At 64.0% G+C, this 14423-nt stretch overlaps 1 protein-coding gene across 5 annotated transcripts in view; it reads left to right on the forward strand.

The window, feature by feature from the left end:
- Positions 1-11769: 11769 nt before the first annotated feature.
- Positions 11770-14423, forward strand: part of KCNQ2 (potassium voltage-gated channel subfamily Q member 2) — a 47659-nt gene continuing 45005 nt past the window's right edge. For all 5 annotated transcript variants that reach the window (XM_068565716.1, XM_068565715.1, XM_068565717.1 and 2 more), the window contains exon 1: positions 11770-12065. In XM_068565716.1, the coding sequence (XP_068421817.1) occupies positions 11770-12065 (296 nt within the window). The remainder of the gene's footprint in view (positions 12066-14423) is intronic.

The raw sequence follows: 14423 nt of genomic DNA on the forward strand, positions 1-14423 counted from the left end.
CCGGCGGCGCCGCGCCCCGCCCCCGCCCCCGCCCCCGCCCCCGGCCCCGCTCCCGGCGCGGTCCCGGCGCCCCGCCCCCCCGCCAGGCGCATGTCTGCACCTCCGCTTGTAAGAGGCTCTCCGTCAGCGACTGGATGCTCGCCATCAAGGTCCAGTGGAAGTTCTTTAAGAGGAAAAGCGCCCCCGCCGCCGCCCCGGCTTCCGCGTCCAGCCTTTGCCACGCTCAGTGCCCGTTTTACCAATAAACTGAGCCACCCCGGAGCCGTGTGCGCCTGCTGCCGGGGGGGTGGGCGGCTCGCCCTGCGGGAGGGCGCTCGTTAGGACCCCTCCTGGTCCCCCACCAAGTTGCCAGCCCCGTCCCACCTGGCGTTCCGCCCGGCACCCAACGCCCCTGTGGGCGACCTGGCCAGGTGTCCACCTGTGCTACCCAGGGGGGCGGCGGGGCACCGGATCCAGAGTCCAGCTGGTGAGGGGGCTTTGGCGTCCCCCCAGTGGGGGCATCCAGGACAAAGAATGAGTCACTTTGGAGCCGCAGAAGCGGGGTTGAATGTGTTGGGGGTCTCTCTGAGAATGGGGTGAACTGAGGGCTCCTCCCCCACGAGTGACTGTCACACACACATTGTTGTTCACCCGGGTTTTCAAGTTCCCACACTCTCGGAAGCCCACTCTTAACGCCCCCAACTCCCACCCCTAGGCCGGTCACTTGTGGCTGGACGCAGCGCCACTGCCATCCTGCTCCTCAGTGGGGCCCCCGGCACAGCCAGGAACTCCAGCCCCCGGGACCCCAGAACAAGCCCTGACCTTGGTCAGCAAGCACGGTGGAGGTGGGGGGGGGGGAATGGCTCCCTGCCCAGCTCTCCCTGCTTCCAGAAAGCAGCCCCCAGCCCGAGCCGGGTGTTGGTGCTGCAGATGGAGCTCAGGGTGGGGCTGAGCAGATCTCTGACTGCGGGCACAGTGCAGACTTGCCCGCCTGCAGCGGGAACTGGGCTGTGGGGCGTCGCCTCCGGGATGAGCAGCAGGCCACGCACAGGGTCCCCTAGTGTGTGAGTCCCCTGGGGCTGCAGCAACAAATGGGCCTCAAGCTGGCAGCTTAACACGACAGAAATGGACTCTCCCACAGTCTGGTACCACTGGGACAAGATCCAGTGTGGGCCGGGCCTGCTCCCTCCAGAGGCTCTGGGGGAGGGTCCGGTCCGTGCCTCTTGCAGCTCCTGGTGGCTGCCGAAGTCCCTTGGCTTGTGGCCACATGCCCCCAGTCTCTGCCTCCATGGTCACATGGCCTCCTCTTCTCTGGGTCAAATCTCCTCTGCCAACCGCTTGTAAGGGAGATCACTGAAGACACCCCCTGGATAATCCAGGATAATCTCCACTCAAGATCCTTAATTTAGTCGCCTCTGCAAAGCACTTTCTTGACACTTGTCACATCACAGATTCCAGGGCCTGAGGCCTGAACTCTTTGGGAGCATATCCAGCCCACCACCCTGGGTGGTGATGGGAATTATGCCACCGAGTGAGGGGCCAGCCAGGACAGATGGGTGCTGGGGTTCAGGGGTGTCCACGGAGGGACTGTGGTGTCTCTCCGCCCAGTCCCAAAGTGGGGATGGGCCCCCGGAGGGCGCATGAAGGGAGAGTAGGACCAGAAGAAGGGCGACCAGACTAGCCAAGCCGAGTGTGGGTTGGGACCCACTTCCCCGGTGCTGGCGGCCTGCAGACCCCCATGCGAAGGGTCTGGGCTGACCCTCAGAGGCCTCCAAGGAAGGCAGCTTGAGGAGGCAAACAGAGACACAGAACCCCAGGCAAATCTGGATTGCAGATAAACAGTGGGTAATTTTTTAACATAAATATGTCCCATACACTATGTACACTGAAAAAGTATTTAGTGCTTACCTGAGATTCGCACTTGATGGTGTGTTTTATCTGGTGGCCCTACCCAAGGAAGCTGGGTGCCCCCTGCCGCTCTCCTGAGCCGCGGCCGGTCCTGGGCCCCCCGGGCCAACCTGCTGTGACCCTGCAAGCTGTCTGTCCCAGGAAGCTGTCCTTTTACACCTGGCCCAGTTAGAATTGGGGTCAAGCCAGAGAAACCTGTCAGCTTGAGACAGGGTAAGAATGAATCGAGCCCCCGGCTGGGGTCAAAGGAAGCCCCCCAGCGTGGTCACTGAGGGGACCCTCGCCCTCTGGCCCCAGTGGCTGTTGTGGTCCGGATGCCAAGGGTGGGGGGATTTCAGCCATACTGCCCCCCCCCCCGCAGGTGGGCGTGTTCCTGGGGTGGGGGACACAGATCATGCCAGGCTCATGGACTCTCAGGACAGTGTGAGGACAGAGGTGGGAGCACGTCTCCACTCCCACCGGAGTCTGAGGAAGATGGGGGTCCCTGCCACGGTGGAGGGTGGGGCTTCTCGGAGGGTCTCGGAGGGGGCCTTGGGCCCCCTTCGGGGATGGAGTGATTAAGGCAGCCCCAGGAAGGTGCAAGCTCCTAGTCTGTTGCCTGGCAGGGCACTGGACCTCTCTGCATCCCTGTGCCTTGCTCAGGGTGGGGTTCACCAGGGCAGAGGAGGAGAAATCCGGACCTCGCTCGCGGGGACGTGCAGTACCCGCAGGTGTCCACGTGGGGGCAGCACATGCAGCACCTCTCCCAGGATTTTTCTGCTGCCCTCGGAGGGGGGGCTCCCCCACCAGCAGCACCCTGCAGAGCTGGGGTGGGCAGGGGCCTGGGTCTCTGGGCTGTTCCGGGAGCCAAACACACTCAGCGGGAGGGGCTTCAGGGGGAGGGTGGGCACTGGCCACACCTCGGGACTGGCAGTGGGAGGGAGGGCTGGGTGGGACGGCAGGGGCCCAGCGTCACACTCTGGGTGTCGGTTCTCAAACCCTCGCGGGGTCAGACACCACTGAGGTGGTAGCCATAGACTTGGTGCACCGGAAAGGAAAGCAGAAATATTTAAAACTCAAGGTCATACAACGCAGTCGTCACACATCACACGGCTCTGAAAACCCCACTGTACGAGGGGGGACGGGAGGGACAAAGATAAGGCCTTGGTGTTACTGGGAGAACAGTTTGCTCTTGATGGCCTTCTGGAGGGTTCTTGGTCCCCGGGGTGCCTGGACCTAACTCTGAGAACCTCTGATCTGGGCAGTAGTGCAGGCGGTGAGGGTGCTGGTTCCTGCCCCGCTCCACCCACCGCCAGCGGGGACAAAGCCGATGGTGGGCGGAGGAGCCCCCTGCAGTCAGGCGCTCGCAGGGGTTGCGCAGCGGCCTCCCGGCCTGCCTCCGCTGCTGTCCAGCTCCTGGCACGGCCATCGGAGCCCGGGCTGAGGCTGCGCGGTGAGTGGAGGGCGTGGGGGGCCCTCCCTTTGGTCTGGTGGTGGGTGGGGCAGGGGAGCAGGGTAGGGGGCAGAGTCCACTGGGCCTTGGGGTCGGGGCGTCAGCTTCAGAGGCGGAGGATGGGTGGACACCACAGCCCGGACAGGGCACCCTGGGGTGCAGGCGGGGGGACAGCCTCAGGGCCAGGACCCGAGCGGGGGGCACAGACTAGCACTCACACTGGGCTTGGATGCCGGGGCTGCCGCGCAGGACGTGGGGGCCACAGGGCTGGTGCCGGAGCCCAGGCTGGGCGAGTGGCCCCTGAAGCTGAGGCCCGGGGCCGGGTGTTCCACCCTCGGCTGGGCTGGGGAATAATTGAAAGCAAGACCTGCCAGGACCCAACTGGCAGCTTCAATCTGCACTTTGGGTACCTCCGAAAAATTCATGAGTCCTTGGGGCTGCAGGGTCCTGCTGAGCTGGCCAAATCTGATCTGTCTCCTGCCCTTGTCTCCCCAGGGCTCCCGGTGCCCTCCCCTCAAGACAGGAAGCACCTTCCCTCCCTCCCCCAGGGACCTGGGTGACCCTGGTGGTGACAGTCCTGTGTCTGGACGGCGGCCTCAGACCCCAGGGCTTCTCGCCAGGGAGCGACCGCCCTTTTGGGGGGCTGTGGGTGTGTCTCCTCCTGGGTGCCCTGGTGCATCTCGGAGTGGGACCGCGGGTGTGCCAGATTACACGAGTGCCCCTGATGTGTGTATCCAGCCGTGCACACCTGTGTGTGACCTGGGTGTGGAGCTGTGCATGTCTGCGTGTGGCTGTGTGGAGTGTGGGGAGAACGTGGTGGGGGTCCTGGAGCCCACGAGAGCCAGGCAGCGAATGTGTGCAGGCGTGTGTGCATGCGTGCATCTCGTGCATGCTTGACGGAGCACACATGTGCAGGCACACGTGTGCACGAGTGTGAGCGTGTGTGTGCCCGCAGAAGCTGTGTCCCGGCTGTAGCTGCACTGCTGGCTGGCTGGCTGGAGTCAGGATTGAGCCCAGGGCGCCGTGGGTGGCTGGACCCAGGCAGCGCGGGGAGCCTTCCCGGTCCTGCGCCCGTGCGGGGAGAAGGCGGCGGTGGGGGCTGCGCTGGCTGCTCATGACTTCACTGGGGTGGGTCTGGGTGGGTTGGGGAGGAACGGAGCTTGGTGTCCGGAGGAGCTGCTTCCTTTCCTGGTGTCTCTCTTTGGGGGTCGGCTGGGGAGGGCGGGGGCCGCTCAGACGTGGGCTCGTGGCTGGGAGCCCGGCCGAGTCAGCTGCCAGCGCAGAGGTCCAATCAGCCGCACACCAGGGGCTGGGCCCGGGCTGTGGGCCGAGTGGGGCCGGAAGCAGGGGTGGGGGAGGCGAGAGCTTCCAGGCCCTGCCTGTCCCGTGTCCGCCCCGGGCGGAGTGGGTGGACCTGGAAGGGTCAGTGGGGCAGGGACCAGATCATTCTCTTTGGACCGTCTCTGTGAAGATGCTCGGTGAAGTGGCCCCAGGCTCCGAAGGCACCTTGTCAGGGATGCTGGCAGCTCTGGGGGGCATAGGGCTTGTGCCAGCCCCGAGTGACTGGTGGGCCCAGCTCCCTGGCTCAGAGAGCCCACCCTGGGCTCTGGCGACAAGGACCGTGCCAGCTGCTGTTTGAAGCTGGGTCTGTCGAGCTGGCTGGGGTCCTGGTGTCTGGGGTTCAGCTGCCCAGAAAGTGGGGGGGGGGGCGGCAAAGCTGAGCCAAATGGGGAGCTGGAGGACAGAACAAAGGAGGGAAGGGGGACGGAAGGGGGGTGGGGCTCATGCTTCTGAACCCCACGGTGGGAGTTTGTGAAATGCCCCCTTCCATCTCTGGCCTCTGAGCAAACCTCTTGCCCCGCAGAGTGGGCAGGACCTGGATGGGTGGTCTGCGCAACTTTAGGGCTGGGGTCTGTATTAGATGGCTCTCCCCTGAGCCCCGGCTCTCTTGGAAGCCTGCAGCTGCCTCCGCTGGCGTGGGGGTGAGGCCCCTGGGAGGCTAGGTGCCTCTGGTGTCCTCTCATCCCTTTCTTTACTGTGTGTCTCCGGACACGCAGGGTCCTCGTCCCCAGTGTTGAGGAAGGTGGTACATGTGGGAAGCGTGAGATTGCAGAGCCAGCCCTGGAATCGATTCATTTATTTTTACTTTAAAGCTTATATAATGCTTACTCATGCCAGACATTGCTCTAAGTGCTTTGCAAACCTTAACTCCGTGAATGGTGGTAACAGTCCTGTGGCATCATTCACGAGGGCCAGAGAGGTCCAGCACCTTGCCCAGTTACACACAGACAGGAGCCGTGAAACAGAAGCAAAGACTGCACTATTCCGTGATGGTGTAAAGGTAGATTCCGTCAGCAGGCTAGAAAATAGCAACATGGAAAACCCAGGGTTCCTTTGTCGAACTTTGATGTTGAGCCATCCTGTTGTCTCTTGGCAAGTGTGCCCCCCACACGGATGCTTGCCCTGCCCAAAGCCCTTCCTGGGGTCGGGGGGAGTTGCTCTCCTCCCCAACATTGCGGACTCCTGCCATGAAAATTCTCATCCCTTGGCTTGGGCATTATTCGGAGCTTTAGGGAGAAAATCCATTTGTTGGCACTATTTTATACTAAGGGGTGAATGGCTAACTCCCCAGAAATATTTGCAACTTGAGAGAAGACCTCGTTAACCTAAATCATCGTGTCTTAACCTCATCACTACGGACACCCAGGGACAGATAATCCTCTGTCGTGGGGGTGTGGCGCCTGTTCTCTGCCTCCACCCATTAGACGCCAGTGGCACCCGTGCCCATCGTGACAACCAAAAACGTCTCCAGACGTTACAGATGTCCCCTGGGGAACAAAGCTGCCCTGGGTAAGAATGACTGGCCTAAATGGATCTCACCTCTGTGGGTGGATGCCAAGAAGGGAGGGGGTCCCCATGTCTGAGCTGGGGGGACTCTCCCATGGGGGAGGGTCTGTAAGAAGCCAAGGAAGAGGGTGCTTCTAAGCCAGGACTGGGGTCACCACGCATCCCCCTGCTGTTTCCTGGATGCTGCTCTGTGCTGGGTGGTGTTTTCAGGGTCGCCTCCTTTCAGGACCCCCCCGGCAGCCCCATGAGGTGGGAGCCATTTCTCTTCACTCGACCAGCGAGGACCCCTGGGCTCTGCCAAGGTCACTTGACCAGCTCAGATGAGCCCGCGGGGCCGCCCCAGGGCTACGCTCTGCAGCCGGCACCACCCTGCCTCTGGCAACCCTGTGGGGGTGGAGCCGCGTTTGCTGGTGGAGTGATTCATCAGGGGCCACCCTGCCTGAGCCCGTGGTGCTGGCTGAGGGCTCCAGCTCTGTCTAGGCTGATGTGTCCTGGTTTGCTGGTCCAGGAGTCCAGCCTTTCTGTCCCATCTCCCTGGCTTAGTGTGTGGTGACCTTGTCCTGGGTGAGGGGGCCGGGGATGGGGGGGGGACTCTGACAGCCCACGGGCCCTGCCCCAGGCTGGGCAGCTCTGTCCAAAGCCCACTGGACATCGGGCCAAGCAAGCCGGGCACTCAAGTGAGCCGGGGCTGGCAGCCAGGACCCAGATGCCCACGCCCGTGTGTGGGCAGGGTGGCTGACCGCTCTGCTGGTGGGCAGCCTGTCTCCATGGCATCGCGCTCCAGCTCACATCCGCCCGTGGTCTACCTGGGCAGACCCTAAGCCACACAAGCCCCAGGCCGGTCCTCAGGGGCGCATCCTGGCTAGAGGCTCCAAGCAACATCCAGCTCTAGGAAAGTGACTGTTCACTCATTCAGGGAATGTTGACGAGCAGCTTCTGTGGGCTGGGCCAGGGGCCGTGAGAGTGTGCACGGGGCTGTGTGCGTGTGCATGAGGCTATATGCGTGTGCACAGGCCCACGAGCATACACGGGGCTGTGAGTATGCACGGGGCCGCGAGTGTGCACGGGGCCGCGAGTGTGTGCACAGGGCTGTGAGTGTGGCACCACTCTCCTCTTGCGCTCCCCGTCTAGTGGGGTTGGGGGATGAACAGGAGGTGAGCCAATAAGTAACACAGTTTCAGACTGTGATGCGGAAACTGAGAGCTGGGGCTGGAGTCGCACCTCAGGGGAGATCCACAAGCAGGGCCTCCCTGACAAGAACCACAGGGACCTTCGGGTGCTAATGGAGGGAACAGCATTCCTGGCAGAGGGAACAGTATATTCAAAGCCCCCTTCACCTGCTTGAGGGTTCTTGAAGCTGTCGTGTGCCCAGGGCGGGGAGCTGGGAGGCGGGGACGTGGGGTGGAGAGGTGGGGGTCTGCGAGCCGCCGGGCCAGGTCACACAGGTAAAGAGGCCATGGCGAGGAAAGTGGGTCATGGGAGCATTGACTCGGAGAGAACGCTGGTGGGGCCTGGATCACACCTCAGAGATGACAAAAGGCAGAGCCTCCAAAACAACCCCCCGCCCACCTTGCTCCTGGAAACGGGCCCGCGGAGAGTGGGGGTGGGGCCTGAGGGCAGATGGCCAAGAGGGGGCCCCCCTGAGAGCCCAGAGTCTACATGATGATTCCCACCCATCTGGACGCCTCCAGGGCCACCTCTGCTGCCCAGCCTGCCTCCGCTGTCACAGGCGACCATGGAATCCTGGCGTCACGGTGTTATTGGCGGCTGAGAAGTACAAGTCAGCTCCCGCGCGCAATTAGCTGGGGCTAGGAAGCTTGTTGAGAGTTCTGATCCTTTAAAAAAAACCCTATAAATTAAATTTATATTGACTTTAGTGCAAGATGTTTAAAAAAAATCAATGCTTTCATATCTTGAATTTTTCCTCACTTCTTTTTTCCCTCCATGGGCTGGGTAAATAATACAGCCCTTCCTCCTAATAACGGAAAATTCCTTGGAGGGGGGTGGGACTTTCTGTCTGGGTAGGCGCTTCCTGTTGCCCAAATCACAGCACTAAGACGACAACAGCCCTGACCCAGGTTATGTGACTGAGAACCTGTCTCTTCTCATTTCCCCAAATTAAGTCTTGTTTCTCGGCCTGGTGGAGTTTTCCCTCTGGGCCTCTGTGGGACCATCTGTTTTTCTGAAGGCGCTGTGGCTGGGGAAGGAGCTTGCTTCTTTTCTACGGGGAGGAAATGGGGTGGTGGTGAAACAGGAAACTCTGCTTTTCAGGGTCTGCCCCCCATGTCCGCGTGGTCACTGGCCATGAACTTGAGCATGGCTGAACACCGGGCTGTAAGTATCTTTTTGGTGACCGCAGGTGTCAACAAAGCATCAGACGGGGCTGAACAAAAAGGGATCCCACAGCAGGGTGCCGGAGCCACCTCCCCCGGGGACGGCCTGCAGGACCTTGCTGCTGATGGCCCTCGGACGGACGGGACGGACGGCCAGGGGAAGCCTGCGTCCTCTCCACTCGCTCCCCTGAAGTCTTCTGGCTCCACCGTCTGTCTGTTGTGAAGCTAGAGTCACAACCCCCGGGCTTGTGGAGAAGCGGGTTCCCGGGAAATGCTGAGCCCATGGTCTGAGCCCTGGGAAGGGTCACCATGAAGGTTCCCAAAGAGGGGTTGATCCAGATGCGCTTCCATGTGGCCTCCGACACCAGCAGCTGTGACATCCCCTGACCTCGCAGCGTGGGCCTCATCTGGGCCAGGCTCTGGGGGACACGACGGTGAGTGAGATGCACCCAAAGGCAGGGGAGCCGGGTCGGGAAGCAAGGTCACAGCCCTGCGTGGTGAGCTCCCCCACAGGAAGGGGACACACTGGAGTACTGGGGGGCAGGGGGTGAGACTCTGAGCTGGCCTCTGATATGACAGCTCAGTGTAGCCGGTGATGTGGGGTGGGGGACAGGAGGAGGAGGCCAGGGGAGAGGGCAAAAGAAGACCGTGCTGGGCTCAGAAGCTTCTGGGGTGGTGCTGAAAGGACAGCGCCCGGCGTGGGCAGCGGCCGCCCCAGAGTCCCGGTGAAAGCTTTCTCCCCACACTGGGGCTGGGCATTGAGTGCATCCGAATTTTTCCACTCCCCTTCTCTGGATCCCGTCAGAGCAGTCTTGGCAAAGATGAAAAAGCTTTTCCCATCTATTTTTAAATAAATGGGATTCCTGTCCCCTGCATGTGCTTCACTCCAATTGACTGTTGCCTAGGTGGCAGGGGTGGGGGCACTGGTGACCAGACTGCCGACGACAGTGCACAGCCCATGGTGTGCAAGACACAAAACTGAAAACACAAATGATCACGGAAAGGACACCCTAAACAGAGGAAGCAGAGGTTTTCCAACCTTGATGCGGTGTTCGCCTTCCAGAACCTCCAAGAGATGCGGTGAAGCTCTTGGTGCCAACGCCACTGTAGACAAACGAGCAGGGGCTCGGGGAGGTGGGGGATGCCTGCAACCGAGCCCAGTCCTCTTCCAGCCCGGGGGGGGGCTCCCTCTCAGCACCGCCTCCCCCAGGAGATCATGAAGGCAGCCAGGGGCCCCTCGGACCTCAGGGACGTACCCTCCTTTCTTCCCGCTCAGTGTCCTGGAACGCCGAGCCCAAACCTCGCTGCTGTCTCAATGCCCCTGCAAAGGTGACACCTTCATCCTCGGTGAGCCACACTAACAATGGGCTCACGTTGCTCTCCCATCCAACTCTGGGGAGGGGCTCCCAGGGAGGGACCATGCCCAGCCCAGGTGGCACCCCGGGGTCTGGGAGGCCTCCCTCAGCAGGAGGGGGTGGCCCAGCCCTCGTGGAGTCTGCACGTCTGAGTCACAGGTGTTTCGCCCAGTTTCTGAGGACTGAGCATGAGTGTCCCCCAGACGCCACCCCCGTGCAGACCCAGTGCGCGCGGGACGCAGTGGTCCCTTCTTCCCTTTCGTAATCCAGGCCCTCCTTCTCCTCTCTCAGCCTGGGCTCAGCGGGGGAGAACCCACCTAACGCATGTGATTGTAGCTAGTGACCAGGCATGGAGGCAGGGAGGTGGGGGTCAGGAATGTGGCCCCTGGGATGCACCTGCGTGCACAGGTGTGGGTGTGGCATGCGCTGCAGTCTCCCCAACATTCTAGATGACTTAGCCCTGTGCCTGCAATGTCCATTATGTTTTCTGCCCAACTGAAAAAAAACAAAACCAGCCCAGTGCCTTTGGAACCCAAAGGGCAAACAACACAGCTGACCTGGCGCCAGGGGTCCTGCGTCAGCAGCCGAGTTACCAGTGAGGGCAGCACCAGCTACTAAACAGGGCCTTTCGCTTGGTAGATCCCACGATGCCGGGTGAACGTGGGAGGGGTCTGGGTGTAGTCAGGAGGGGCCCCTGAAGCCAACACCATCCTAGGTGTGCAGATGGGGGGTCCGGAGGGGGCATGGTGAGGAGCTGACAGCATCGAGTGTGCAGGGGCCCCTCAGGGGCTGAGGAATGAGCCCTTTGGTCTTCCAGCAGCAGGTTCCAGAGTGACCCCCCAGGACACCCATGGCTAGGGGAGGCCAATTCTGCCCACTCCCCGCCAAGGGGACACCCTGCCATCTGTGTCCAGAGCCTGCCCTCCTTTGTCCTGGACTGTGGCACCAGCGTCCCCACTGGCCTGAGGCCTAGGTCTTGCCCACTCTCCAACCCCCTGCCCCTGCCTCAGGCCTCTTTGGGGTCTACAGAACAAATCCCAGGCCCCTTGGGGGACTTCAAGGCTCCCCGGGGTGTCTCTCAGGTCTGAGCTTCCTGACCCTCCTTGCTCCTCTTCCTGCCGGGAAGCCTCTGCAAACCCCCGCCTTTCCCCAGCTGTCTCCCTCCCGGGACGTCCTCTCCAAGGCCCAGTTCAGGCTACCTCTTAGGAAGGAAGTCTCCGCAGAGGCCTCCCTGCACAACCAAGGGCCTGGGGTCTAAAGCGTCCTCATGCCTGGTCCATCTAGAGGCCAGGAGCATAAGGTCCCGGGGGGCTGGGCCTTCTAACAGAGAGCCTGGCCTCCCCGGCTCCAAGGTAAGAATTCAGCTGGGGCCAGGCCCTGGCACCGCACCGCCTGGGGATCCCAGGGAGAGCTGGGGTCTCTGCTCAGGCGTGTGCTTGCCTGGTCCTGCCCACCCCAGAGGGGACCAAGGGGCCGGATTCCCTCGTCAGGGCACGCGTGGCCGGAGGAGCGGGAAGAGGTCGGCGGGGTGGCGCAGCCCGATCCTCCCTCCTCTTTCTTCCCCCTCCTCCCCTCCCCTTCCCTCCCGCGGCCGGGGCGGCGGCGCAGGAGTTAACGGAGGGGGGGGGGCGGGGCGAGGCGGCGGGCGGAGCCGGCGCGGCCGCGGGCCAGGCGCCCAGGCGCGCGCGGAGCGAGGGGGCCGCAGCGTCCCCGCGCGCGGCCCGGGCCCGGCAGGAGCGCGGAGCCGCCGCCGCCGCCGCCGCCGCCGCCGCCGCCGCCGCCACCGCCACCGCCGCCGCCGCCGCCTCCGCCTCGGCCATGCGGCTCCCGGGCCGGGGAACTGGGCTCGGGCCCGCGCCGCCCCCCGCGCGCCGCCCCCGCTGAGCCCGCGCCCGCCCGGGCGCCGCCCGGCACCATGGTGCAGAAGTCTCGCAACGGCGGCGTGTACCCTGGCCCGAGCGGGGAGAAGAAGCTCAAGGTGGGCTTCGTGGGGCTGGACCCCGGCGCGCCCGACTCCACCCGAGACGGCGCGCTGCTCATCGCCGGCTCCGAGGCCCCCAAGCGCGGCAGCATCCTGAGTAAGCCGCGCGCGGGCGGCGCGGGCGCCGGGAAGCCCCCCAAGCGCAACGCCTTCTACCGCAAGCTGCAGAATTTCCTCTACAACGTGTTGGAGCGGCCGCGCGGCTGGGCTTTCATCTACCACGCCTACGTGTGAGTGCCCACCCGGGCGGCGGGCGCGGGTCGCGACGCACCCGGGCGATCGGCCGCTGGCGGCCCGTGGGCGCGCAGCTGCGGGCTACGAGGGCCTCCGTGTGTGTCCGAGCGCCCGCGTCGGTCACACCGTGTGCCTGGGGTCCCTCGGTTCAAGCGAAGGGCAGAGGCTGGAGAGCGATTTTGGAGACATCTGGTTGGAAGGAGTTCTGGGTCGGGGTGGGGGCGCCTGTCCCCCTCCCGCGCCCTCCAGCGGCCTGGTTGGGTTGCATCAGTCCCTCCCCCGCAGGATGGGGAGATGTGCAGCGCCCCAGCCTCCCCTCCTCAGCCCTGAGAGGCCCCTCCCCACGGCCACTGCACTGAACAAAGGGCCGGCCAGGGAGGGAGGGCGGCGCTGCCCGTCCTGTCACTGGATCTGGACTCCTAGAGGGCCCCCTCTAGATGGGTTCCCTCAAAGAAGGGGAAATGGGGGGAGGGGCTGGCCAACCCTTCCCCATCCCCCCAAGCCGCTCACTCTCCTTCTAGGGTGAGCTTCTGGGGTGCTGAAATGGCGGAGGGGTCCCATCATTACTCTCCTCCCCCAGCCGTAGGCTGAGGGCAGTTAGTTGGCTGTCCTGCCCCGTGGTGCCTGCACCCACCCCTGGCCTGGCCTGCGTCGCCCCACCCGCCCCTCCACCCAGCACAGCCCTGAGCCCCTCTGCAGCTGCTAGCTGGAGGAGCAGGTGCAGGCCTGACGCCCCTGTGCGCATTCTGGGCTCCAGACCCTCTTTATTGCAGAGTGGACCCCCAGGAAGAGGGGTGCCACCATCCTGGGGCCGCCAGCCCTGGCCCTGGGAGGGCTGTCGGTGTCCCTGGGCCCATTGTTCAGGGAACTCCTGGCTCCTGAGGCAGGGCTGGTGGCCACAGGCCGGCATTGTGTGCACACGGGTGTTCGAGCGTGTGGCGTGTGTGTGTGTGCGCGCGCGCCCGTGCTGGCGGCGAGCACGGCCTCTGAGCCTACAGGCGCTCTCTCCCATCCCAGCTAGACTGGGCCCGGGACTCGGCCATTTTGTGAGAAAGAGGCATTTGGGGATGGGAGTGAGGGGTGGATTCTGGGAAACCATCTCCGACCAAGTGCCCACCTGGGATGAGGGGGTGTGTGCCCGTGAGTGTGCCTGTGACCTGTGAGCGTGTGCTCTGGACGGACCCTCTGTGGGTGGGGGAGAAGACCCTGGGAGGAAATGCCAAGCTGCTGGAGGGGTAGGTGTCCTGGGGGTCACCACAGCCCTGGAGGCCTCCTGGCCACTGTCCCCAGACCCAGCGCTGAGCCACCCCGGGAGTCCCAAGAGGCAGAGGCTCCCCTGGCACTGTGTCAGCCCCCGCCTGCCCCAGGGAGGTGACCTGGCTCTTCCTGGGGCGGACATGCCCAGGTGCGCTCTTCCTCCTTGGAAGAGCCCCGTGCCTCCTCTCCCTGCCGGGCGGGGGCCAGCTCTGGTCAGCCAGGTCCTGGCCTGAGGTGACCTCTGGTGTGTGGGCACAGCCCAGCGGTGCCTCCACTCCTGTCTGACCTGTGGTGCGGCTGCTGGAGGGTTTGCTGTGCTTTGGGCACGAAGGTCCCCGCCGGCAGCACTTCCCGGGGTCCCCTCTGTGTGGCCTCTCCCTGCCCAGGCCTGAAGTGGCCGGCCCCGCTGTGCGTCCTGCGTCCTGGAAGCTGCAGCCTCCAGACCTGGAAGCAGAGCGTGGGGACTGGGGCCAGGCAGCTGCTCTCGGGTGTGGGTCTGCATTGCCCCCCCCGTGGGAGTGCCCGAGTCGGGACAGGTGGGCCTGCAGTGTATGCGGGTCCAGGGGCGGTGAATGGGGCACAGCTGCCCCTGCCCCCAGGGCACTGTGGAGGCTACCGCGTGGGGTCTCCACTCTCCCGGCGCTGCCCGGGGGTGCTCCTGAACGGCGACATCTCTGTCCCCCCCCCCCCCGGGTCCCCGGGCCTGCATTCACTAGCTGTCCCCAGGCCCAGCCCATCCTTGGGGCCCAGCCCACTGGACTCAGGAGGCCTTCACTGCCCCCATGCTGGTCCCCAGTGGTGCGGCCTCCCCTGTGCACCCCCCGCCCCCCCAGCAGGGACTGGCCCTCGTCTGTTTGGTTTGTTGATTAAACCAGCTCAAGCCCCTCCTGAGCTGGGCCTGGGGGGGGCAATGGGGGCAGGGAGTAGTCCCAGGGCTGGGGCAGTGCTGCCCTCCTGGGCCACCGTCCTCTGCCTTTTGCCACCAAAGCCTGGCTTCTGGAAGGCGGAGGTGTGCTGAGCCCTCCGGTTGTCAGAGGTGGGGAGGGAGGCGGCCGCCCTCTGGCCCCCGGGCTTGGTGGGCATCAGGCCAGGTGCCC

This window comes from Eschrichtius robustus, chromosome 16, assembly GCF_028021215.1.
Source record: "Eschrichtius robustus isolate mEscRob2 chromosome 16, mEscRob2.pri, whole genome shotgun sequence".
Lineage (NCBI taxonomy): Eukaryota > Metazoa > Chordata > Mammalia > Artiodactyla > Eschrichtiidae > Eschrichtius > Eschrichtius robustus.